A 24,807-nucleotide genomic window follows, 5' to 3' on the forward strand; every position below is an offset into this window, starting at 1 on the left:
CCACAAGCCGCGGGCCCGCGCGCAGACAAAGACATTCCACAGCCCCCGCCCCCTCCGCGCTCTCGGCCAGAAGTGGGAGGAGACACGTGTCCCTCTAGCGCCGAGTCACGTGGAAAAGAAACGAACGGAGCCCGCGGGCACCCGCGCACGCGCACAAGGCTCCGGCCTGGCGGGCTCGGAGGAAAAAGGGGAGCGGGGAAGCGACTTCTTCGGACTCCGGGGCGGTGCGCAGGCGCCGTGGCCCGACCGGGGACTTTGTTCTCCGCGGAGAAACCCAAGGGCGGTGCCGGTACTAGCTGCGCACGCGCGCCGCCTCATTTCCGGTGCTCGCTTTCGCTGGGTCGCTCGGGTCGGAATCGGTCGCCGTCGCTCCCGCTCTCCCACGTTCGCCAACCGTCGCTCGGGCCTCTGCCGCTGCCGCGTCGCTTCCTCGATCCCTCGATCGCACATCCTCCCCAATGCAGCGCCGGGACGACCCCGCCGCGCGCATGAGCCGGTCCTCGGGCCGCAGCGGCTCCATGGACCCCTCAGGTGCCCACCCCTCGGTGCGTCAGGCGCCGTCTCGGCAACCGCCGCTGCCTCACCGGTCCCGGGGAGGCGGAGGGGGGTCCCGGGGGGGCGCCCGGGCCTCGCCCGCCACGCAGCCGCCGCCGCTGCTGCCGCCCTCGGCCACGGGTCCCGACGCGACTGTGGGCGGTCCAGCGCCGACCCCGCTGCTGCCCCCCTCAGCCACTGCCTCGGTCAAGATGGAGCCGGAGAACAAGTACCTGCCCGAACTCATGGCCGAGAAGGACTCGCTCGACCCGTCCTTCACTCACGCCATGCAGTTGCTGACGGCAGGTAAGGGGGCCTCCGGGGTCCCTGTGGGTCGCCCGGCCACCCGGGGGCATGGGTGGTAGCGGCTTTGTTCCTCTCCCTTACCGCCCCCTGGGGACCCAGGCAGTCGTGGACTCCCCTTCTCTCGTCCTCGTCTTCGGGACCCTAGATTCTACAATTCCCATCCCGGCCCAGGGTGCGAGGGAGAATTTCTAGGCTGCAGTGGAGGCCTGAAGGGGACTTGGCGATCTCTTAGCGCAAAGATTTTGATGGATAGTGCCGCGCTCCCCGCCCCCTTGCCGACCCTTCCCCCTCCCACCTCTTGCAGCTGCCCCGCGCTCCGAGTGCTCAGATTCTTCCAGAAATGAACCTTCATCTCCCGCTTCCCCAAAAGGGGAAGCTTTTTTGATCGCGGGTGGCGGTCGGCGCCTCAACTGAGGGTGTAGGAGGTGAAGGCAGCCTGAGCCGGGAGGGAGGGAGGGAGGGAGAGCCGAGGTGAGATGGGGTGAGGCTGGGGTGCCCTGTCCAGCGCGCCGCGGCAGCCGGGGCCGGGTCGGACTTCGCGGTAACTGGAGCTTGAGTTGCTCGGAGGCAGGAGCAACCTGTGGGAATCGGAGCTTGAGGTTTTCCGAATCAGATTTCCGACTTCGGCCGATAAGATGGTCATTGCTGCAGAGCCAGACGGTGGGACCCCTTTATTTTACAACGCGTGTTCGTCATTGGAGAAGGGAAAAACAAATCTAGAGACAGTGAAAGGGGGTGATACAGGGAGATTAAGGATGGTTTGCATGACATTCCCAATAAGATGGGAAAAAATTGAAAGAAGTTGCATGGTCTCCCCCCTCCCTTTTTTGCTTCAGTCCTGAAATAGATTAGGAATAGTAGTCTTTGTTCTCTGTGTGTAGACTAGCGCTCCTTTTTTGCTCAAAACTGGCCATCACCTAGTCGCCTTGATTTCTCCCTAAAGCCGTCTGTTTTGCTCTCTCTTCTAGTTAAAACGTTTTAATAAGTGTATCTTATGATACCTAAATTTTATTAAGCAAATAAAAATTCACAGCATTCCAACACTGAATGAGTAGTTGGACTCTTTGGCAGGGTTGATATAATGGACACGTCCGTTATGAAAATATCATTTCCCTCCCTTTGTTCTCTGTCTCCCACCGTTGGTTAGAGGTCCTTACTTTTAAACACAGTAAACAAAGCCTGAGGCGGTCAAGAATAAGAACATTTAGATAAACTGCTTACATTTTCAGCTCTGTGCTTTGCTGTTCTATAACACAGTCAGATTGTTTGAAACATTACTGTTCATTGTGTTCTTCTGGCAAGCTCTTTGAGGGCAAGGAATGCTTTTTAATCTTTATATTTTTCATATTGTCTTGTATATAGCAAACACCAGGTGTTTGAAAGCAAGTACATGCAGATTCAGGAACGTCAGACTAAATGGTAAAGGTTGACTGGGTCTTATTTTTATTTCCTCGTGTCTTTAATCAGTCCATATTAAATGAGAATAAAATAACAAACTTTAGAACTTTAAGGTGTTGGCTTCGGTTTGAAATTCTAACTCTTGACTAGTCACCTACTCTCGGGAAACTTTCTGAACCTCAGTAACCTCATCTGTAAAGTGGGATGGTGAGTTGTGAGGATTAAATGTTGTGTAAAAAGCACCAGCACAGTTCCCTTTGACTTGTAATCATTAGATAATAACATGTCACCAGTTTTCTCCTAGTTGTAAATTCGTGGTACTGAGTAAGGTATGAAAATGCAAGCTTTTTTTGCCTTTCTGAGCACATCAAGTGTCCAGTATGGTGCTCGTCTTTTTAGTAAAAGATGGTTTCTTAGGATAGCCATCAAAAACTACTGATCCTTAAAAGTTACTTCCGATTTTCACCCTTCTTTCATTTTTTAAACTTGGGCGCTTTTTTTCCCCCACTCTTCGCACCTTTTATTTTATTATTATTTTTAACATCTTTATTGGAGTATAATTGCTTTACATTGTTGTGTTAGTTGCTGCTGTATAACAAAGTGAATCAGCTGTACATATACCTATATCCCCATGTCCGCTCCCTCTTGCATCTCCCTCCCACCCTCCCTATCCCACCCCTCTAGGTGGTAACAAAGCACCGAGCTGATCTCCCTGTGCTATTCGGCTGCTTCCCAGTAGCTATCTGTTTCACATTTGGTAGTGTGTATATGTCAGTGCCATCCTCTCACGTTGTCCCAGCTTACCCTTCCCCCTCCCCGTGTCCTTAAGTCCACTGTCTACGTCTGCGTCTTTATTCCTGTCCTACCCCTAGGTTCTTCAGGACCAGTTTTTTTAATTTAGATTCCATGTATATGTGTTAGCATACGGTATTTGTTTTTCTGACTTACTTCACTCTGTACGACAGATTCTAGGTCCATCCACCTCACTACATATAACTCAATTTCATTTCTTTTTATGGCTGAGTAATATTCCATTGTATATATGTGCCACATCTTCTAAACTTGGGCTTTTTTGATGTCTTTTTCCTTTAACCAAATTGAATTTTAATTGGAGAAATGGGATTGAGGTAATGCTGGCTCATTGAGAAAACTAACTTGGGATATGTGAATATTTCTTAGGATGGATAAGTCTTGATATATGTTGGACCTGGCTTTGAAGATTTTTTTTTTATTGAAATACAGTTGACTTATTTTAAGATATTTTTGAATGATCTGGAAAAGTGGTTGTAGTAAAGTCAACCAATTGTGAGAAAGTGAGATTGGGAAGACGGAATAGTAGTATTTAAGCTCTGATAAGGATACAGGTAAGAAAAATACAGCTAACACTATACTGGATGCTGGACACTGGCCTGAGCACTTTACATCAAATGTTTAGTCTTCATAACAATACTATGAGGAAGTTACTCTTATTATTTTTACTTCTGCACATGAGGAAACCAAGGCAAACAGATTAAATCATTTGCCTAAGGTAACAAAATCAGTAAGCAGCATATGGAGGATTTGAAGTCAGTCTGAGTCTGGATCCTCACACCTAACCCTCTTTGCCCCCCCCCCCATCCCCCACTATAGTACCTGCAACAAATTGTACTCAAAAAAATAAAAATAAATTTTCTGCTAAAATATTAAAAGAAAATCTGTTTCATCAGATTTTCTGAACACATCAAAGTCCTAGCCAACAGGGCAGTGAAGATCACAAGGCAAGACAAAGAAGGAGGAGGAAACCCAGAGAGCAGAGCCTAGCACTTAGGACTGTGACTCCTCCAGGTAACTCTGCCTGTTTCCCAGGAGGTGCTACAAGACCCAGACCACTCTTCTTTACCAGCCACATAGCCCTCCCTGTACCTTTTCCCAGCTTTAACTTATTTTGCACTTAGCAGCATCTGATGCACCATATGTTGTAGTTAATGTGTTTGCTTGTTGGCTGCCCCTTCTTTATGACTAGAATGTCAGCTCTACCAGGGCAGGGATCTTTTGTCTGCTTTGTTCATGGCTGTATCTTCTTTTCCTTTAAGAGTGCTGCACAGAGTGGCCTCTTACTAAATATTTGATAAATGAATATTCATCCTCATTGCATGATGGAAAAATAACGCAATTCTGAGGGATTTCGATTTTGAATATAGATCTCTATATTAGCCGAATTGATCTTCAACCACGATGACAATTAAATGCATTTGCAGACATACAAAGACTCTCAGGGTACCCATGCTTGTTTTCTGAAACCAAAATAATTTATCATATTATTTGTGTTAAATATTTACATAATAAACATAAGATGTTTTTACGTATATCAGTGTTCTTTTTCTACTTTTTATAACTAGGAAAATACAAGTTAGTGTAAATGACTCAGGAATAAGTAAACATTTTCAGTAGATTAACAATCCCCAGATGATCTTGAAAAGATACGCAGAAATTCATCTTCCAAAAGCATTCAGTGCAGGGACTTCCCTGGCAGTCCAGTGGTTAAGACTCCACGTTTCCACTGCAGGGGGCATGGGTTCAATCCCTGGTCAAGGCTAAGATCCCGCATGCGGTGGAGCAGCCAAAAAAAAAAAAACCCTCAGTGCAGAATATTTCCAGACAAAAATCTATTGAAATTTCAAAATAGTACATTTCTTTATTTTATTTACAGTATACTATGGAAATACACTTAGATGTCCCCATTTCATTCTACAGAGCTAGCAAGACCTATTAAAACCAGAAAGTGGAATTGCAAAGGAACTATAGACCAAGTATGGCTCTTCATATCCACGGGTTCTCCATATATGTGGATTCAACCAACAATGAATCAGAAATACTCGGGGGTGGGAGGGATTCCAAAATTTCCTAAAAGCAAAACTTGAATTGGCTTTGCGCTGGTTTACATTGTATTTACAACTGTTTACATAGCATTTACATTGTATTAGACATTATAAGTAATCTAGAGATGATTTAAAGTATACAAGAGGATGTGCGTAGGTTACATGCAAGTACTGTGTCATTTTATATAAGGGACTTGAACAGCCTCGGATTTTGGTATGGGAGTTTGGTCCTGGGACACCAAGGGATGACTGTGTAGGTATAAGTATAAATATTAGGAAAGAAAGAGGCAGAATTTATCATTATTTGCAACAACTTCATGGTTGTTTACCTAGGAAAATGGTGAGTGATGTGGCTGATTACAAGGTAAAGATGTATAAGTCAGTACTTTTCTGATATAGAAGCAGTAGCCAATTAGAAAAGAATTGACAAAATGATCTCATTTTTTAGAATAGCAAAAACTTTGGGATAGGCAATAAAAATCAATTCAAAATGTATGTGAATATTCATAACAAACAATAACAATATTTAACCTTTGTAGAGCATATAACATGTGCCATGACCTGTGGTACTCATTAATTCCATCTTCAGGGCCATTCTGTGAGGCAGGAAGAATTTTTATCTCAATATTACAGATGAGGAATATTGTGATCACATATTGTCGACTTAAAATTTTATTGAAAGTGGTAAACAAAGATGTGAATAAAAAGAAATATGCCAGGCTTCCCTGGTGGCGCAGTGGTTGAGAATCTGCCTGCCAATGCAGGGGACGTGGGTTCGAGCCCTGGTCTGGGAAGATCCCATGTGCCGCGGAGCAGCTGGGCCCGTGAGCCACAACTACTGAGCCTGCACGTCTGGGGCCTGTGCTCCGCAACAAGAGAGGCCACGACAGTGAGAGGCTCGCGCACCGCGATGAAGAGTGGCCCCCCGCTCGCCGCAACTAGAGAAAGCCCTCGCGCAGAAACAAAGACCCAATACAGCCAAAAATAAAAATAAATAAATTAATTAATTTTTTTAAAAAAAGCTACAGTAATTAAGATTATTTAAAAAAAAAAAAAATTTGCCATGTCCTGGTGGGAGGAGGAACTAGTCTTATAAAGATGACAACTTTTAAATTAACATGTTGGTTTTTTGCATTTTTCAAACTAATTCCAAACTGGATTTATTTTTTTCAACTTGACATGTTGAATATAAAGTAGCTAAAAGAGAGAGACAACAAGGGGTTGTACTGTATAGCACTGGGAACTATATTCAATATCCTGTGATAAGCCATAATGGAAAAGAATATATACATGTGTATAACTGAGTCACTTTGCTATACAGCAGAAATGAAACACAACTTTGTAAATGTACTATACTTCAATAAAATTTTTTAAGTAGCTAAAAGAGTAAATGAAGATAAATGAGAAAAAAAATTTTTGGAGACAGGAAAATAATGAAAACCTGCTACATTGACAGAAATGAAGTCAAACAAGACTTAGTGCTTGAGGGGATGTGGATTAGAAGGAACAGTGCTGGTAGAAGTGTGAATTGGTACAGCCACTTTGGATAACAGTTTGGCATTTCCTTTGAAAGCTGAACATTCAAATTCTTTAAATTGAGCAAGGTTATTCCTAGGAATATACTCAAAGAAACTTTTGCCCGTGAATGTCTCACTCATAAAATAGTGCACCTTGTTTCGCCATTGATTGGATACTGTGAGATTTTCAAAATGAAATACTTAATACAGTAGTGAAAATGAAAACTATAGCTGAATGCCACAACATGGAGAAATCTTGGAAATCTAATGTTAGGTGAAAAAGTCAATCCCATAAGGCTACATACATATGGTACAATACTGTTGTGTTTTTTTTTTTTTAATTTATTTTTTATTTTTGGCTGTGTTGGGTCTTTGTGGCTGCACGTGGGCTTTCTCTAGTTGCGGTGAGCGGGGGCCCCTCTTAATTGCAGTGCGCAGGCTTCTCATTGTGGTGGCTTCTCTTGTTGCGGAGCATGGGCTCTAGGCACGCAGGCTTCAGTAGTTGCAGCACGCAGGCTCAGTAGTTGCAGCTTGTGGGCTTCCGTAGTTGTGGCATGTGGGCTCTACAGCGCAGGCTCAGTAGTTGTGGCACACGGGCTTAGTTGCTCCGCAGCATGTGGGAGCTTCCTGGACCAGGGCTTGAACCCGTGTCCCCTGCATTCCAGGCGGATTCTTAACCACTGTGCCAGCAGGGAAACCCTACAATACTCTTTTTATGGAGCATAATACTAACAAAATTAAGTAAAATATTGTTAGCATGTATAGGTCTGTGATAAAGCAGTTTTTAACAAAACTAAACATGTGTTTACCATATGACTCAGCGGTTGTACTCTTGGGCATTTATCCCAGAAAAATTAAAGCTTATGTTCATATGAAACCTGTACATGAATGTTCATAGCAGCTTTATTCATAATAGCCAAAAAACTGGAAATAACCCATATGTCTCCAATTGATAAATAGTTTAGCTGTGGTACATCTATACCATGGAATACTACTCAACAAGAAAAAGAAATGAACTGTTGATAAATGCAGCAATTTGGATGGATCTCAAGGGATTTTTTTTTTTTTTTTTTCGGTCAGGCCGCACGGCTTGCAGGATCTTAGTTCCCTGACCAGAGATTGAACCCGGGCCCTGGCAGTGAAAGTGCCAGATCCTAACCACTGGACCACCAGGGAACTCCCTCAAGAGAATTATGCTGAATGAAAAACCCAATCTCAAAAGGTTACACACTGTACAATTCCATTAGTTTAACATTCTTGAAAAGATAAAATAGGGCTTCCCTGGTGGCGCAGTGGTTGAGAATCTGCCTGCCAATGCAGGAGACACGGGTTCGAGCCCTGGTCTGGGAAGATCCCACATGCCACGGAGCAGCTAGGCCCGTGAGCCACAACTACTGAGCCTGCGCGTCTGGAGCCTGTGCTCCACAACAAGAGAGGGCGCGATAGTGAGAGGCCCGCGCACTGCGATGAAGAGTGGCCCCCGCTTGCCGCAACTGGAGAAAGCCCTCGCACAGAAACGAAGATCCAACACAGCCAAAAATGAATAAATAAATAAATAAATAAAATGTACTATTAAAAAAAAAAAAGATAAAATAATAATATGGAGAACATTAGTGGTTGCCAAAGTTGGGGAGAGAGGAAAGGAGGTGACTGTGGCTATAAAAGGGTAGCATGAGGGATCTTTGCGGTGGAACTGTTCTGTACTGAGAACAGAACAGTGTGGTGGTCACATGATTAAATTGCATAGAACTAAGCAGACATACACACACACCCATAAGTACATGCAAAACTGGTGAGATCTGAGTAAAGTCAGTAAGATTGTATTAATGTGAATTTTCTGGTTATGATATTACAGATATGCAAAATGTTATGGAGAATAGTGGGTGAAGGATATACGAGATCTCATATTTCTGACAACTGCATATAAATCTACAATTATCTCAAAATAAAATGGTTTGTTGTTTTGTTTTTAAGAGAAAAAAAGCCTTAAACTCTTAAGTTGTGCCCTAAGAAAGAGATTTGGGAGACTATGGTCAATATGCTGTAATAGAGTTTGCCGCTGTCCTGGAATGTGGGAATTGAGCCCCGTAGAGGGCTCTTAACTGAGGCTTTGAGGGAATTTTTTGAGCCAGTACCCACCCTTAGTCAACATTGTATGTGAAATACTGTGTTGGTATCTTTTTTTGGGGAGCTAGTCTGTAGGGGCTCATGACCCCAAACCAGATTAAGAACCTATAGCTCGGTACTCTTGCTTTAAATAATAAATAATTTGAAAAATGAAAAGAATGGAGTGGTTTTATACAAAATTAATGAACTTACTGGATTTGTGATTCCAAAAGGATTTACCAACAGAAAAGATACAGGGCAAAGAACTATAAATTTGGGAATGATGAAGTTATATGAGTTGTTAAGGGAAGTTAGGGGGTGTTAATGGTACATTTCTTTAATTTGGTAAATGTTTATAGATGCCTGTTGTCTATTAGACACTGTACTATAAATGGCAGATAGTTTAGTAATGGCAAGGGTCCAGAAATTGTTCATAGCAGGGGAAGGTGTGCTGTCGTTAGATGTATGAACCAAATACATTGATAGTCTGGAGGAGGGCATGACAGCTGACCTTTTGGAGCAGATATCCTATGAATCTTGCCCTCCTAGAAGTACTATCTCTGGATGCCTTAGTCAGAAAATCTTGTTTGTCTTGCTCCTTATCACATGTTCAGTTAATGGAATATACACGATAGCCTTTTTTAGTTAAGCCAGTCCAGTTGATAAAATCTGTATATAATTTTTTTCAAACTTCTCTTGTATTAACAGTTTTGTGTTCCTAAAATCTTCCATTTAAAAAAAAATCCTTTTTAAAAGTAAGAAGGAAGACTAAATGAGGTTTAATGACTTGCCCAAGGTCACACAGCAAGCATGTAGCAGAGCTGGGAGTCAAACCCAGTTCTGTTTAGCTTCAAAACTCAGGTTCTTTCCTCTGAGTCATACATTTAAGAAACAGTTCTCATCCTTTGGAGCTAACAGTCTGGTTGTGATAACACCTACCAAAAAAAGGAAGGATTAAGTTATAGTAAAAGAGTAGAAGAAAAGCCACGAGATTTGTTGAATTTGCTCTGACCAACGTAAGGAATAACCTGGGTTTAAATACCTGCTCTGTCACTAATTTTGTGATCTTGGACAAGATTTATTCACTAGTTAAGTGGGGATAATCCTGGTTATAAAGATGAAGGGAAACAATAAATACAAAATTCCTGACACATAAAAGGCATTCGGTAAGATATGATTATTGTCAGCATCTGACTTTGAAGCAAATGGGTCACCTCTCTGTGTTGTTTACACCTTAGCTTTTCTTTGGCTCTTGGGGTATCCAGGGTCTCCGGAGGCCCAAGCAAAGATCTTTTAAAGGAGTCAGTTTCAGAAAGATTGTCTAGAAAGTACTTTTGCCTGAGGGTGAGGCTTTTTTTTTTTTTTAATTTATTTATTTATGGCTGTGTTGGGTCTTCGTTTCTGCGCGAGGGCTTTCTCCAGTTGCGGCAAGCGGGGGCCACTCTTCATCGCGGTGCGCGGGCCTCTCACTATCGCGGCCTCTCTTGTTGCGGAGCACGGGCTCCAGACGCGCAAGCTCAGTAATTGTGGCTCACGGGCCTAGTTGCTCCGTGGCATGTGGGATCTTCCCAGACCAGGGCTCGAAGGGTGAGGCATTTTTAGGAAGCTACTCTTTGATTTTTTTTTCTTCCCATTACAGCCTGCTCCTTAGCCCTCCACAAGAAGTGAGGCCAAGAAGAGAAATTGAAAAAGAAAAAAGAAAAAAAAGAGAGAATTGAAAAAGAAAAGAAAGATCAGGCAGCTGAACATCTGAGGCACATGCAGAGCCCTCTTGTTGTCTTTAGCTGCATGACAGTGTCTGGGGGTATAAGCAGTACTTCCCAAAACTTTACAAAATCAGCTCTTTTTTGCTTAAATAAAGTGCTCCCCACAACTCCCCACTGAAAGGCAATAATAAAAGCATGAGGTTTGAAGTTAGAGAAAGCCTGGGTTTTTTTTTGTTGTTGTTGTTGTATAAAAATTTTATCAGATAGGATAGCAAATAATAGACAGCAATGCAGTCATTTTATTTTAAAAACATAAATGTCTCATGTCTACATGAGAGATTTTAGCAAATTTTCTTATTTTCTTTACAAAATTTCTGAGACCTTTGGAACACTGAGAAATAGACAATTCAAATTGATTCCTTTCCATTTAAATGTACAAAGTTGGAAAGCCTGGGTTTTAATCCTTACTTTCTTACTGCTTTAACAGCTTTGTGACTTAGAGATTTAACTTCTCTGATTTTGCTTCCTCAGTTATAAAATGGGGATAGTACCAGCTACTTCACTGAGTTATTTTTTAGGATAAATGAGGTAATATTTGTATAGAGTTTGATACATTGTAGGCATTTAATAAATATTTGGTCCTTCCCCTTCCAAACATGGAAGACTACCCTTCTTGAAGGCCCAAGGTGCTTCTTATTCTTTTGCTTTCTAGGCTAACCCCCTGATTGTTTTATCTTTTTAGTTCTGTTTTACTTAAATCATTGTTCTCTGAATTCTCTAAAAATGTTTTAACATTTTTTAAATTGTGAGGTAAGTGGACAAGGGGATCCTAATTAAGATCTGCCTAGCTCAAAATATAGCAGAAGGATCCATGTTATAGAAAGGTCTTAAATTCACAGGGCACATTACATTGATATTAAACAAACCTTTCTACTGGGTTCAATTTTTGCATCCCTGCTTCCTATGGAAGTACAGATTAACAGACTTTGAGTCTTATCTTCTTGTTCTAACCAATTAAAGTTTCTGGAAAGTGGTATAAAGTACAGCTGAAGGGCCTAACTAGATGGCAGCAATTAGGACACACGGAGAGACATCGATAAGATGAAGTTTGTAATTTGTTCCACATATTTAGAAGCTCCTCAGTGATGTTTTCAGATTAGAAATGTGGCATCTTTGTTCCTGTGGACTTTGGAAGATTGAGTGCCCAGTTTCCCAGCCCAGAAACTCAAGAGGTGTGTTCAGAGGTGGTAGGCTCAAAACTAGAGACTACAAAAAGTTAATATTAGCAGTTAAGTGGGAAGGGGTGGGGTCAGGATACACTACCAGTGAAACAGTAAACAAATAGGATGTTGAATGAAGGAAGCATTTAGTCTGTTGATTGTAAGGTCAAATTTGTTTTCTATTCCAAGCAATGAAAAATAGGAGTGCAAAGAGCACTGTCATTTACCGTTCTTATAAGAGTGTAACATTTGAAATTAGGCTTTTTAATAAACAGAAGCCTTCAGTTTGAAATTCTGAACTCTGTGTAGTCTGTCAGTCTCAGTAACTTTCCTTCATCCGTGTACTTTACAGCTGGACTTAGTCTAAACAGTTTTTTTTTTTTTAATTGTTAAAGGTTTAGATTTGCAGTATGTGTTTGAAGTCGTATGTCTTTATACAGAACCGGTGGTTTTCAAAGTGTGATCCCTAGAGCAGCAATATCAGCATCACCTGCTAACTTGTTACAAATGCAAATTCCTGACACAATCCCAGACTGGGATTGGAGCCCAGCAATCTAGTTTAACAAACCCTCCAGGTGATTCTGCTGCGATGAAGTTTGAGAACCCTTGCCTTAAAATTATAGAAGAAACACTGTGGAAATGTTATGTAAGGAGAACATTCTGTGTTAGTTAGAATGTTCCACTAGTTTTAGGGAGTATAATTTTTTTGGTTGTTGTTGTTCTCAGTGGATCATAGTATAACCTTTTAGTTGCTGCTGTTCATTGCCTCCATACTCGGCCCCCATCTCTGTTAGTACTCCTGTTGTAGCATTTAACTATACTTCATTGCTGACTTCATAGACTGGGAACTCTAGTATATAGACATAGTGGAGATTGGGACCATGTTTGACTTGTTCTGTTGATTCTCATATACTTTACAGGACAAGGTGCCTGGCTCTTAGTAAGTCTTCCATAGTGGTTAGTGATCATACCTGTATCTGTCCCTTCATGTGCCTCTCCATAGGAAGCACTCAAACACTTGCAGTCACTGAATGAATGGATGGATGGGTGAATGAAGTTCCCTGATGATAGGAAATCTTTTTGGTTGCTAAGGTTCTAGCTGATGAAACTGTCTTAACCCGTGAATTGAAATTACCTTGGTGCATTTTTTCCATTAGGACACTGAGAGAATTTGGGCTAGATAGTGTTGAGTATATATTAAAACACTTCCTGAGAAATGGGCTTTTGAGACTTCCCTGGTGGTCCCATGGTTAAGACTCCACGCTTCCACTGCAGGGGGCTCGGATTTGATTGCTGGTCGGGGAACTAAGATCCCACCTGCCAAAAAGAAAAAAAAGAAAGAAAGAAATGGGCTTTAATTAGCATGTTTACCTATGTTATTTTATTCTGTTTTTATAGCAACCTCATGAGGTAGATATTGCCTCCATTTTACAATGAGGAAACCAAAATTCAGAGCAATTAAAAAACTTTTCAGAGTTCACACAACTGGTGAGTGGCAGAGTAAAAACCAGGTCTTTCAGACTCTTAAGGACTACTACTGTCCAAAGCACTACTGTTACAGAATTTTAATGGGACTCTCGGTTGTGTATTTAAATTATTAACTTTGTCTCTTTTTTTTAATTTTATTATTTTATTTTTGGCTGTGTTGGGTCTTCGTTTCTGTGCGAGGGCTTTCTCTAGTTGTGGCAAGCGGGGGCCACTCTTCATCGCGGTGCGCTGGCCTCCCATTATCGCGGCCTCTCTTGTTGTGGAGCACAGGCTCCAGATGCGCAGGCTCAGTAGTTGTGGCTCACGGGCCCAGTTGCTCCACGGCATGTGGGATCTTCCCAGACCAGGGCTCGAACCCGTGTCCCCTGCATTGGCAGGCAGACTCTCAACCACTGCGCCACCAGGGAAGCCCTGACTTTGTCTCTTCATTAAGATATGACTTTGTACTTTTTTCTTGATGCAGATTTTAATTTTTTTAGTTCGTTTATCCCCTTTTCCCCAATTCACTGCTAAATCCATTTTGTGTTAAGAACATTTGAATGTCTCTGTAGAGGTTTCCACTAGAAGTGGAAGAGCAAACTGCTCTTATTAGAAGCAGGCTTTGGGTTTCCTAGTCACCTTCATCTAGCTTTGGTGCTTTCACCCAGTCTCCATTTGAAATTAGCACTTTCTCATTACACAGTACTTTGTGTTATTGCTTTAAGCTAAGCAGACTCAGAATTTTGCCTTTATTTAAAAGAAAAAACTAAATTAAATTCTGTTTATCCTATTCAGAAATTGAGAAGATTCAGAAAGGGGATTCAAAAAAGGACGATGAGGAGAATTACTTGGATTTATTTTCTCACAAGAACATGAAGCTGAAGGAGAGGGTTCTGATACCTGTCAAGCAGTATCCCAAGGTAAGGGAAAGAGTGCCTCACTTTGAGTTGTCTTTTTAGTATGAGAGTATGTAGTATGTCTTGTAACGTGGGCTGTAGCAGAAGACTTACAGAGATTGTGATGTGTCAGAAACTTAAGCTGGTGAAGGTTCTGTCCCATATATGTATCTGGCAGTTGAAACATACAGGTCCGTCACTAATAGCATAGCTATAGCCAGGATGGAAATATAATCATCTTTTTATTATCAAAAAAAAAAAAATTTTTTTCTCAAAGTTTCTTTTTTGGAAGGCAACTAGTTATATTTAGTTTATCAAACCAGTACTGCCAAAGGGTACCATATGTCTGTTCTGTTCTGAAGTAACTGGCTTTAAAATGTTTATGTAAAAGTACGAAGGGTTGCAGTGTGATATTATGGAAAGAGTGCCAAACTACATCAGGAAATTCAAGTCTAAGAACTGCCACTTTCCAGTTGTATAACCGTAGGCTAATCACTTTATCCGTACAGCCTCAGTATATCCTTCAGTAAAATGAGAGTGATAATACTCTACCTATTTTACAGGATTATTGAAGATAAATAATACGTGTGGAAATATTTTATAGGAACATATGTGTTTAGAAATCTTGTCTTTATTTTCTGTCAGTTCAATTTTGTGGGGAAGATCCTTGGACCACAAGGGAATACAATCAAAAGACTGCAAGAAGAGACTGGTGCAAAGATTTCTGTGTTGGGAAAGGGCTCAATGAGAGACAAGGCCAAGGTAAGCTCACATTAATGAGGCAAGAAGACACCCTAATGCCTTCCAGTAGCCCAGAGTCCAGTATAGATTCCTTATGGAAGCTAGCACTTGCATATGTACAGAATGTGATTCCCTTAAATTTGCATTGGACGTAAGAGATTATAGACCAGTTAATTCACTTCTTTGACAACGCTGGAAGAACATAGGTGTGCCCTGGTAATTGTTTTCTTTCTGACTTTGACTGCATAGTAATGGAAACAGCAGTAGCAACTTTGGCATTAGTAAGCTTATCTATGAAAACTTGGAAGGGGAGCTGGATGTGCTGAAACTTACTGAGACTAAAGACACTAAAATGTGAACAGCACATTCCCTTTCCAGTAATGTGGAAAAGTGAGAGCACTAGTGTTGTGAGTGCAGGTGAGTCAGAGGATTAGTTGGCTGGTTTGTTTCATAGCCAGCTGGAATGTGAGGCCCTCAAAAAGAAGATATTACAAAAGGAACCATGAGTAATCCTGACAACAGAACCTAATGCTTTTTTTTTTTTCCATGCCATAGCCCCATACTCTTCATGCGCTTTTTTTTTTTTTTTTTTTCATGCTCTTTGTAAGTGTGGAGAAACTTACCACTGAAACAGAATAGTCTTAGCCTTCTAGGGTCAGCTTTTTAGATGAGACATACCTGCTACAGCCTAAGAACTTACTCTTTCAGGCCTCCTTTTATGCAGCCTAATTGACAAACATGTTTTCTCAGACCCTCTTTTGTCCACTCACATTTCTCACTAGATGAATACAGTTAGGGCTGAAGTATGTTATTCTAGCTAATGAGATTTACATGAGATTTTCTTCTCTCTGTCCTGACTTTTTTCCTTCCCTAGAACTTCCCAGACCATATAAGCAGATAAGAAGAGCTGGTGATTAAGAGCTCTACCTGGGATTTAAAAGCAAATGCTTGGCAATAAATGAATGAATGGATGAATGCTTGGCAAACAGCTGTTATCTGAATGGAAGCTGGAAATAAGTTTGTCTCTTGTATACCTTCTAATAAGAGCTCCAATGAATACACCAGTGATTCAAAACAGAAGAGCAGCAGACTAATTGCAGGTTTAGCAGACTGTGTAAATTACTATTCTCCAGAATTTGTTTTGCTTTTTTCTTACACTTTTCTATTTTTTTAGGTGTTGGGGTCATTTCTCAGTGTCTCTTTGGCCTAGAGGTAAAGGTGTCATTTTCTCCGTAGTCCAAGTGATGCGATGTTTTTGTGCATCTTTCCCCAGGAGGAAGAGCTGCGCAAAGGTGGAGACCCCAAATATGCCCACTTGAATATGGATCTGCACGTCTTCATTGAAGTCTTTGGACCCCCGTGTGAGGCTTATGCTCTTATGGCCCATGCTATGGAGGAAGTCAAGAAGTTTCTAGTACCAGTAAGGAAATCTATATCCTATATCTTTTGAGCAAGAGAAAACTGGGATCTTGTGCTTATTGCTAAGGCAGGGTTTCTTATCCAGGGTCTCTGCATAACCTGAAATTATATACCAAATTCTGCATTTATGTTCATTTTTCTGAGGTGGTCCATTATTTGTATCTGGTTTTCAAACTAGTGTGCCCCACGGCCACTCTCCCACTCCATGTCTAATGTGGTTTTAGTTGTATACCAGTATCTTTTGTCTATATTTTGGATCCACAGTGTGTCTGGCATTTTAACATCTGGTTAACAGAGATTTAACGAGGTCTTCACTAAATTGTGTATTTTGGTGCTAGAGTGGAACCAGAAGGTTATGATAGGAAAATGACTAAGGTGGTCATAATCCCCTGCACTTAGGGGGGTTTTATTCTAGACTCTAGAGAGTCTAGATGATAACAGCAAGAAGCCTCTAGCCTCCAGTGTTAATGGATTGAATTCCGACCTGAGTGCATTCAGGGCTTTCTCTCCTGGAGGAGTTTACTCAAGTAGAGTTGATTTGAAAGAGGCATGATGGTTGTAGGCTTAACTGTTGATGATATTAGACAGATTGGTGTACAGCTCCTTTCAGAATGTAACTAAGGCCCTGGAAGAATTGGGACAGACCAGGTTACCTGTGTTGCTTATTATTACCTGGTCAGAGATTTCATTCTTTGAGTAAGTAGAAAATGATGAATTTTTGCCATTTGGTAAGACCTGTTAGTTTTCAGAGTTACTCTGAAAACTACTTACTGTTGAATATTTAATAACCAAGTATGAATGTGGAACCTTAAGAAGCATTTGGAGTACTATTCAGGTAGAATTGAGTAAGCATCATAGTTTCATCACTGAGAGGAGGTGATATATAGTTCTTGGTTTTCTTGTATATGTAAAATGAGGGAGTTGGAACTGTATCAGAGCATGTGAGAATTGGTAGAGCAAAAATTTATAGGGTGTGTGTACCTGTAATGCTGAGCTCCAAGGATTCCAACACTGTCTCAAATGTCTCAGCAGCTGCTTTGCTTCTAAGTATCTCGTCATCATTAGAGTGTTCAACATGAAACAGCCAATTTAAAATATCCTAGGAAAAACTCAGAGCTCGTAAATTTTCCCTTGAGGATATGCTTTTTACTCTTTGAGGTATATGTTGAAGCATCCTGAGCCATCCGTTTCCTGAAGGACTGCAGGGGAATGCCCATCTCCTCTTTATCAGTAGTCTCAGCATATTTCTCAAAAGGGCTAGGTTTACAAGGCTTCCATGTGAGTGGATCTTCAAAAGAGAAGCCTGCCAGGGAGATCTGGGTTTCCTCAGTGTTGCTGTGGCAGTTAGAGGAATATGAGCAAATGGCCCATCGTTGGTCACTTGATTCTCCAGTGTGTCTCAAGCAGCAGAAATGTGTACGGTAGGAGGAGGTGAAGAGTTGAGTGGGGGGGCATCTCTGTGGTGACTAGAATCTTCTAGAAGCTGTATACACCTGGGATATATAAAAATGCATGAAGTATTAAGACTGAATGATTCTCATCAGGAAATACGTGAAAAGATTTGCAAATGGCATTTGGCTCAGTTCTTCCCCCTGTGAAGAAAAAAAGTGAGCCTATTTTTGCGTCCATGACCAGAGCCCTCCGTTTTCCCCTTAGAACCTGGTACAGTAGGAAGAGCACTGGACTGGGAGCTTTATCTGCATCATCTTGGACAAGTTATTATATCACTTTTCTGAGCCTCAGGTTCCTTGTTCATCCCAAACATTTGTTAAGTATCTGGTAGGTGCCTAATACTGTGCTTGGGTCTGAAGTTACAAAAATGGCTCTTGAAGAGCTCACAACCTAGTGATAAAGACATACAAACAATTCTAAAATGATGTGGTAAGTGCTTAGAGAAAATTACATGGTGCTGTGGGAAAAGAGGAAGGGAGTGAAGGGTTGGCATCAAGAGAAAGTTTTTCAAAAGAGGTGAGGTAATATTTTAGATTAAATCTTGTAAGAGAGTCCCTCAGGTGGACAAAAAAAGGCAATAATATAGTCTCATGATTCAAAGCCTAGATTTTGGAGACAGGTAATTCTGAATTTACATGTAGAATCTGCCACTTAACTAGCTCTATGTCCTTAGATTGATTGCTTTATACTTCCCGAATCTGTTTTCCCAGATGTAAAATGGGAAGATCTGCCTACTTCAGGGTTAATTTGAAGATTAAACTGAAAACCCTATGTAAAGCTTATTATATGGTACCCAGCCATAGAACTTCATTAATGGTAGCAGCTTTTATTATTCTAGAAAGAGGAAACTATTTGCAAGAATGGATGTGTAAGAGTATGCCACGTTCTGAACTGCAGGTTGTTCAGCATGGCTTGAAAGGAGGTTATACATGGAGAGAGGATGGAAGTGATCTGGAGAGCTAGGCAGGGACCACATCATGAAGAACTTCATCTGAATAATGAGGGGTCTACCGTCAAGACTTTCCTCAAAGAGGTGACAGGTAGAGTGCCATTTGACTTCAGAGAATGAATGACCTGAGACTTCATCTGGACTTTCAAAGTTGTTCTTAGCATCCAAGGCTCGTATGGGCTAGATGCCTTCTCAGCAGAAGGTAGAGAATAACACTCCTCATTATCTTTTATCCACAGGATATGATGGATGATATCTGCCAGGAGCAGTTCCTAGAGCTCTCCTACTTGAATGGAGTACCAGAGCCCTCTCGTGGACGTGGGGTGCCAGTGAGAGGCCGGGGAGCTGCACCTCCTCCTCCACCTGTTCCCAGGTATAAATAATGGAGACAACTAGAAATGGGACGTGAATTTGACTGCTGGTACCATCTCTGTTTTACTGGTGCTCGTATCTCCAGCTTAGAAGGGGTCTCAGGATTTGTATGTTGCATCAGGAGTGGAGTTCTAGGGAGTTCCCTGGTGGTCTAGTGGTTAGGATTCGGCGCTTTCAGTGCTGTGGTCCGGGTTCAATACTTGGTCGGGAAACTGAGATCCTGCAAGCTGCATGGCACAGCCAAAAAAAAAAAAGAGTGGAGTTCTAGATCTTGGTCACTTTGACCATAGTCAGGTACAGCAGTCCTGAAGCTTTAGGACTTTAGGACTAAAGCTTTTTAAAAAAGCTTTTTTAACTTTTGGACAGTTTTAGCATTTTTAAGTGGTCTTTGACTTTAGAATTTTACCTTTGGTGATTGACCTTTATGGACTGTTCAGACTCTCCAAGGCAGACGCTCCACTAATGAGACATTAACAGGTCCACCATGGGACCTGGGGAGCCTTCCAATATGGGTCCTTTACCCACCTACACATTCATCTGTGTTGTTTTGTTTTGGCTGCGCTGCGTGGTTTGTGGGATCTTAGTTCCCTGACCAGGGATTGAACCCTTGCCACGGCAGTGAAATCACCAAGTCCTAACCACTGGACCACCAGGGAACTCCCCATTCCTCTGTGTTTTGATAATAGTCTATTTAAGGCATTGTAAAATCTCCTATCTAGCTCCAGAATTTGCAAACAAATCTGAACATGAAAGTAGCCTATTTATAAAAATCTCCATTTGAAATAAACTTTCTTTTTTGCAGGGGCCGTGGTGTTGGACCACCTCGGGGGGCTTTAGTGCGTGGTACACCAGTGAGAGGAGCCATCACCAGAGGTGCCACTGTGACTCGAGGAGTGCCACCCCCACCTACTGTGAGGGGTGCTCCAGCACCAAGAGCACGGACAGCAGGCATCCAGAGAATACCTTTGCCTCCACCACCTGCACCAGAAACTTACGAAGAATATGTAAGACATTCGGACAATGCCATTTCCTAATACCTAACAGGTTGCCAAAGGAAGTTGAATGACAGGGCCTTGGCCCTTGACGTAGGTGGCAGGGACTGCCTGTAAGATATGGAATCTGCCCTCTTCTCTTGCAGTGAATGTTAAACTATGAGTAGAGTTTTCCATTTTTAAGCATGGTTTACTGTATGTATGTAGATTAAACAGGAAATAAGCTGTCCCTTGATGTTTAGTGTGTTACTAAAGGAACTCACACTACTACTGCTGATAATGCTGAAGTTCAACCTTGTACCTTATTTCCTGCCCACACTGGAAGGGTTTTATAAATTTTTTTGATTGTTTTGTTTCTTTTTTTTTTTTCTTTAATCCTTTCTTTCTTGACTATTCCACAACAGTTGTTAACATTTTGGAGGGAAATTCCATGTTTTGTTAATCCAGAAGCCCGCCATACTCCCATGGGATATAATTACCTTACCTACTTTCTGTGATTCTGACTTTCTGTTTCATTTTATTTGTTCTAGGGATATGATGATACATATGCAGAACAGAGTTATGAAGGCTACGAAGGCTATTACAGCCAAAGCCAAGGGTGAGTCAGGCAGCAGAAGTGCTGTTTCATGTCCTCGGGATGGATAAGAGGGAGTTGGAGGAACTGAGAGATTTAGGCAGCACAAATCTAAGGAGCAGGGTGGCTCACCTCTCTTCAGGATGTCTTCTCTGCTTTTGACATCTGTAAGGCACACACTTGGAGCTGCAAATTTGGATAACTGAATCTTAAATTATAGTGTAGAATCTGGGGTTAGCAGATGAAAAATTCCTGAGCTGTGACTACATGGAAACAAAGGGAAAAGGCCTTAAAATTATTTTGATTTATTATTAAAAAATGTCACAGCCACATTAAAGTTGCATAAAGTTTAAAAGGATACTAGAATCCCACTATTGTAACTCAGGTTCTTTTCTGCTCTTTTTTTAAAAAACATTTTTTGTGTATGTGTATATATGTATCTTAACTGTGATTGAAAAGGTCTCTCATAGTTCTATAATGGGGACAGAACAGTTCTTTTCATGTTTCTTTAATCTCTTCCAGTTAGCCCTGTGAATACATGTGTGTGGTTAAGATTGAGCTTTTTCACTTTAAATTGTTGCTATTCATTTTTCTTTGCTATAGTTGTCACAGTTTTTAAATGAGTACCTAGTGTATACATGCTTTGGAAATATTTTGTGGTTTGGAGATGGGGTAAAATGAGCATCTTTTTGTTTTATACCCACAGTAAAATGACTGAAATATGGAAATATTTGGGAGAAAGGTAAAACTGAAACATGGTTACTATATAGCTCTAACACTCTGTCTTTGGCTTTCAGGGACTCAGAATACTATGACTATGGACATGGGGAGGTTCAAGATTCTTATGAAGCATATGGTATGTCTTTATTTCTGTGGTGGGACAAAATGTGCAAGTAAGTGCACTGGAGAATGCTGGTGACCAGATTATTGGGGATCAGTCATGCATCTAAGGAGAAACCTCTAATAGAAGGCCAACGTGTTGATAGATGTGGCAATAGGAGTCGTGCTCTTAAATTGTGTGGTGTGCGGTAGAAATGAAATGAGATAGGTGTGCTATTACTCTTGGACGGCTAAGCAGATGTCCTAAACTAGGGCTCAGGTCTAGGTTGGCCTGGTTGGAGCAGCAGGCTTTTCAGCTGATGTTGATTCTTTTTCTACTTTAGGCTGGGAGATGGCTAGGCCTGGGTTATGTTGCTGGGCCTTTGCTGCTGATACCTAGGCCACAGTGGTGGATAATAAGAATTTAATCATATCCAATTCTTCTGCCCCACCTCATTTTTAAAAACAATTTTGGATCTAATCTTAAAGAATCTCAGTGTAGAGGAAATGCTAGCTGAAAGAAACCTAAACAGCAAGAGCAGGTTGGGGACAAGAACAGTGCCCGTTAGATTAGAAACTGGGGGCTGAAGCCAATTCAGGGCAGTACTGGCACCAAGCTCCTTACTGTCTTGGAGACATCTCAGTTCAGTCCTATAATCCTAAGAGAGCTATAGATGCTGGAATGGCAGCAGGACCAAACTGCCTTTCCTGAGGCTTGGTTGAAAACACATTGCTCAAGAGTATCCTCAAGAGCCAGTTATGGCCCTGTATTAATGGGTCCCAGAGGGAGTACCATGTGGCAGTAGATGCAGAGAGAGCAGCCTTTTAAATGTGAGGTGTTTCCGGCATACCCAAGGGAAGTCCAGAGACTTTGGCAAGGGGGTCAGCAGTTGACCATTTAAGTTACTAGTTGACAGTCTCCCTTACCCCTAACTGAAAAGAGGGAGCCTCTTAGGGTTCCCACAGACAAACTCCTCAACTCCTCAGCACAGTATGTAGTAACCAGTCAGCTGCTTGCCCAGGGAAACAGTTTTTTACCAGTTCTAGCTAAATGGTACTGGACAGCTGCCATCCGTAACACTGCACTGCTCTCTGCTCATATGCCACTATTTAGAAGGGTGGTATGATTGCTCCAGGGTATTTCCCTTCATCGGTGAGGCAGCACAATAGGGCCTCTGTATGTGTTTGACTAAATTACATTTCTGTTTTGCTGGAGAAAAGACTGCACTGAAATAGGCAGGCTGCTCCTTGTTCTCCTGGTATGATGTTGCCACCGTTAATCTGTTCTGATTTCTGCCTTTATAAGCAGAGTTAGAAAAATAAACTGTCTTGTTGGTACCCAGAAGCCACTTGGAAAATGATGGACATATCTGTTTTACTAAAGGTATAAACAGGCTTAGATAGCGTAGGACTTTGTGCAACATCCATAAAGGAGTTGTAGACCTGTAGTGATGGAAGCAGATGTTTGTGAATGCAAGCAGCTAGAGAAATAACAGGCCTGGGTAACATCTGGGGGTGAGTGGGAAGAATAAGCTTATAAACACAATTCGTGTTCATAAGAGATCAGCTCTAGTAAGTGATCGTCTCTCCTATAGGCTTTTCCCTGTCACAAAGGAAAACCATTTGAGGATGTCAGTCATGTTGTCTGGCTTCTCTGGACTATTGGCACAAAAAAGGAGATAATGAATTCTCCTAATGAGTGCTGTTAACACATTTGATTGTACTTCCCACTGCCAGAGCAGTGGACCAGCTCTAGCTCTGCTGGTGGAGGGCTCTTGAAACGTGGCCATTGCTTGCTCTTCCCAGGGAGCCAGAGGACATTTCTCCACGGGGAAATCAGACTTGCTGTTGCATGGAAAGGGAGCTACCTGCTGCTTCCAATCTGAAAGACTTCCAGAAATTGTCACCTTACCTGTGGCTCTGTGCCAAATTGCTTTGGAAACAGGAAAGAGCATTGCAGATCCACTGAGGTCGATTTCCTCATTGTCCCAAGCAAGGTGTTGGGTTTATTCAGGTTTGGGGGCTGGAGTATAGATTATGTTGCCTATGGTCAGCTGCTTTCCTGGATGTCACTCCAAGTCCTTCCTGAACTGTTTCCTCTGTCCGTCCACTCAAAATTGTCCTACAGTTGGAAAATTGCCTAAGCTGCTCAGGAGGGCCAAGCAGAGTAAAAAAGTAAGGACCACCCAGGAGGTGGCAAGACATTGGAAGCAAAGCAGTGTTTTTGGTGATCTTTACCAGGTGACCTACGCCTGCCCATCTGGAAATGCCATTGGCACATGGGTTATAAACTGTTCTTGCTTTTTCCCCACAGGCCAAGATGACTGGAATGGGACCAGGCCATCGCTGAAGGCCCCTCCAGCTAGGCCGGTGAAGGGAGCATACAGAGAGCACCCATATGGACGTTATTAAAAACAAACATGAGGGGAAAATATCAGTTATGAGCAAAGTTGTTACTGATTTCTTGTATCTCCCAGGATTCCTGTTGCTTTACCCACAACAGACAAGTAATTGTCTAAGTGTTTTTCTTCGTGGTCCCCTTCTTCTCCCCCACCTTACTCCATTCTTAACTCTGCATTCTGGCTTCTGTATGTAGTATTTTAAAATGAGTTAAAATAGATTTAGGAATATCGAATTAATTTTTTAAGTGTGTAGATGCTTTTTTTCTTTGTTGTTTAAATATAAACAGAAATGTACCTTTTCTAATAAAACAGAAGTTGAGTAAAAAAAAAAAAACCACAAACCTGTTAGTTTCAAAAGTGACATTGCTTGCTTAAAGGTTCTGAAGTTAAGGCTTGTTAACTTTCTCTTAGTTTTGACTTGAGGCATCCCGTAAAGTTGTAGTTGCAGAATCCCAAACTAGGCTACATTTCAAAATTCAGGGCTGTTTAAGATTTAAAATCACAAACGTTAACGGCAGTAGGTGCCACCATGTAAAAGTGAGCTCAGACGTCTCTAAAAACGTTTCCTTTAAAAGCACATGGCGGTTGAATCTTAAGGTTAAATTTTAATACGAAAGATCCTCATGAATTAAATAGTTGATGCAATTTTTAACGTTAATTGATTTAAAAACAACAACAACAAAATTAGGTTCGTAAAACTGACTTTTTCATTATGTGGGTTTTGAAATCTAGCCCCAGACATACAGTGTTGAGAGATACTTAGTGGGAAGTAGGTTTCGAAGAGGTTGATTTGGGGAGAGGGGCTGGCCACTTGAATTTGATGCAGAGCTTTTTAGTCACGAACAACCTTTCAGTAATAGTACTAATAATTAACATTTCAGTATTTTAAAAGGCAAAGTGTTTTGTCCATCTGAGATTCTGCACTCCATGAAAAGCTCACTTGGACACTGGGGCCAAAAGCTGATGATTTTCTTAAGTTGACGGTTGTCAATATTGAACTGTTACCAAGGTAGTTAGTCAAGTATGTCTCAACACTAGCATGATATAAAAAGGGACACTGCAGCTGAATGAAAAAGGAA

The 24,807-nt window shown here is 41.7% G+C and overlaps 1 protein-coding gene across 1 annotated transcript; it reads left to right on the forward strand.

Moving 5' to 3' along the window:
- Window positions 1-276: 276 nt before the first annotated feature.
- On the forward strand, window positions 277-23,840 carry KHDRBS1 (KH RNA binding domain containing, signal transduction associated 1). Its single transcript, XM_068539383.1, has 9 exons — window positions 277-840; window positions 13,908-14,032; window positions 14,654-14,770; window positions 16,023-16,169; window positions 18,809-18,942; window positions 19,744-19,945; window positions 20,464-20,531; window positions 21,305-21,363; window positions 23,641-23,840. Exons 1-9 carry the CDS (start codon window positions 459-461, stop codon window positions 23,736-23,738), a joined length of 1,332 nt encoding a protein of 443 aa, XP_068395484.1. The 5' UTR covers window positions 277-458; the 3' UTR covers window positions 23,739-23,840.
- The last annotated feature ends 967 nt before the right edge of the window (window positions 23,841-24,807 follow it).

The sequence above is a fragment of the Eschrichtius robustus genome, chromosome 3 (genome assembly GCF_028021215.1).
Source record: "Eschrichtius robustus isolate mEscRob2 chromosome 3, mEscRob2.pri, whole genome shotgun sequence".
NCBI lineage: Eukaryota > Metazoa > Chordata > Mammalia > Artiodactyla > Eschrichtiidae > Eschrichtius > Eschrichtius robustus.

What these genes read in the sequence shown, in the direction of transcription:
- KHDRBS1 (XM_068539383.1), top strand. Translation starts at nt 459, where the DNA reads ATGCAGCGCCGGGACGACCCCGCCGCGCGCATGAGCCGGTCCTCGGGC. An exon ending in CTGTCAAGCAGTATCCCAAG is followed by an intron (nt 14,033 to 14,653) that starts GTAAGGGAAAGA and finishes ATTTTCTGTCAG; the next exon opens with TTCAATTTTGTGGGGAAGAT. An exon ending in TCAAGAAGTTTCTAGTACCA is followed by an intron (nt 16,170 to 18,808) that starts GTAAGGAAATCT and finishes TTTTATCCACAG; the next exon opens with GATATGATGGATGATATCTG.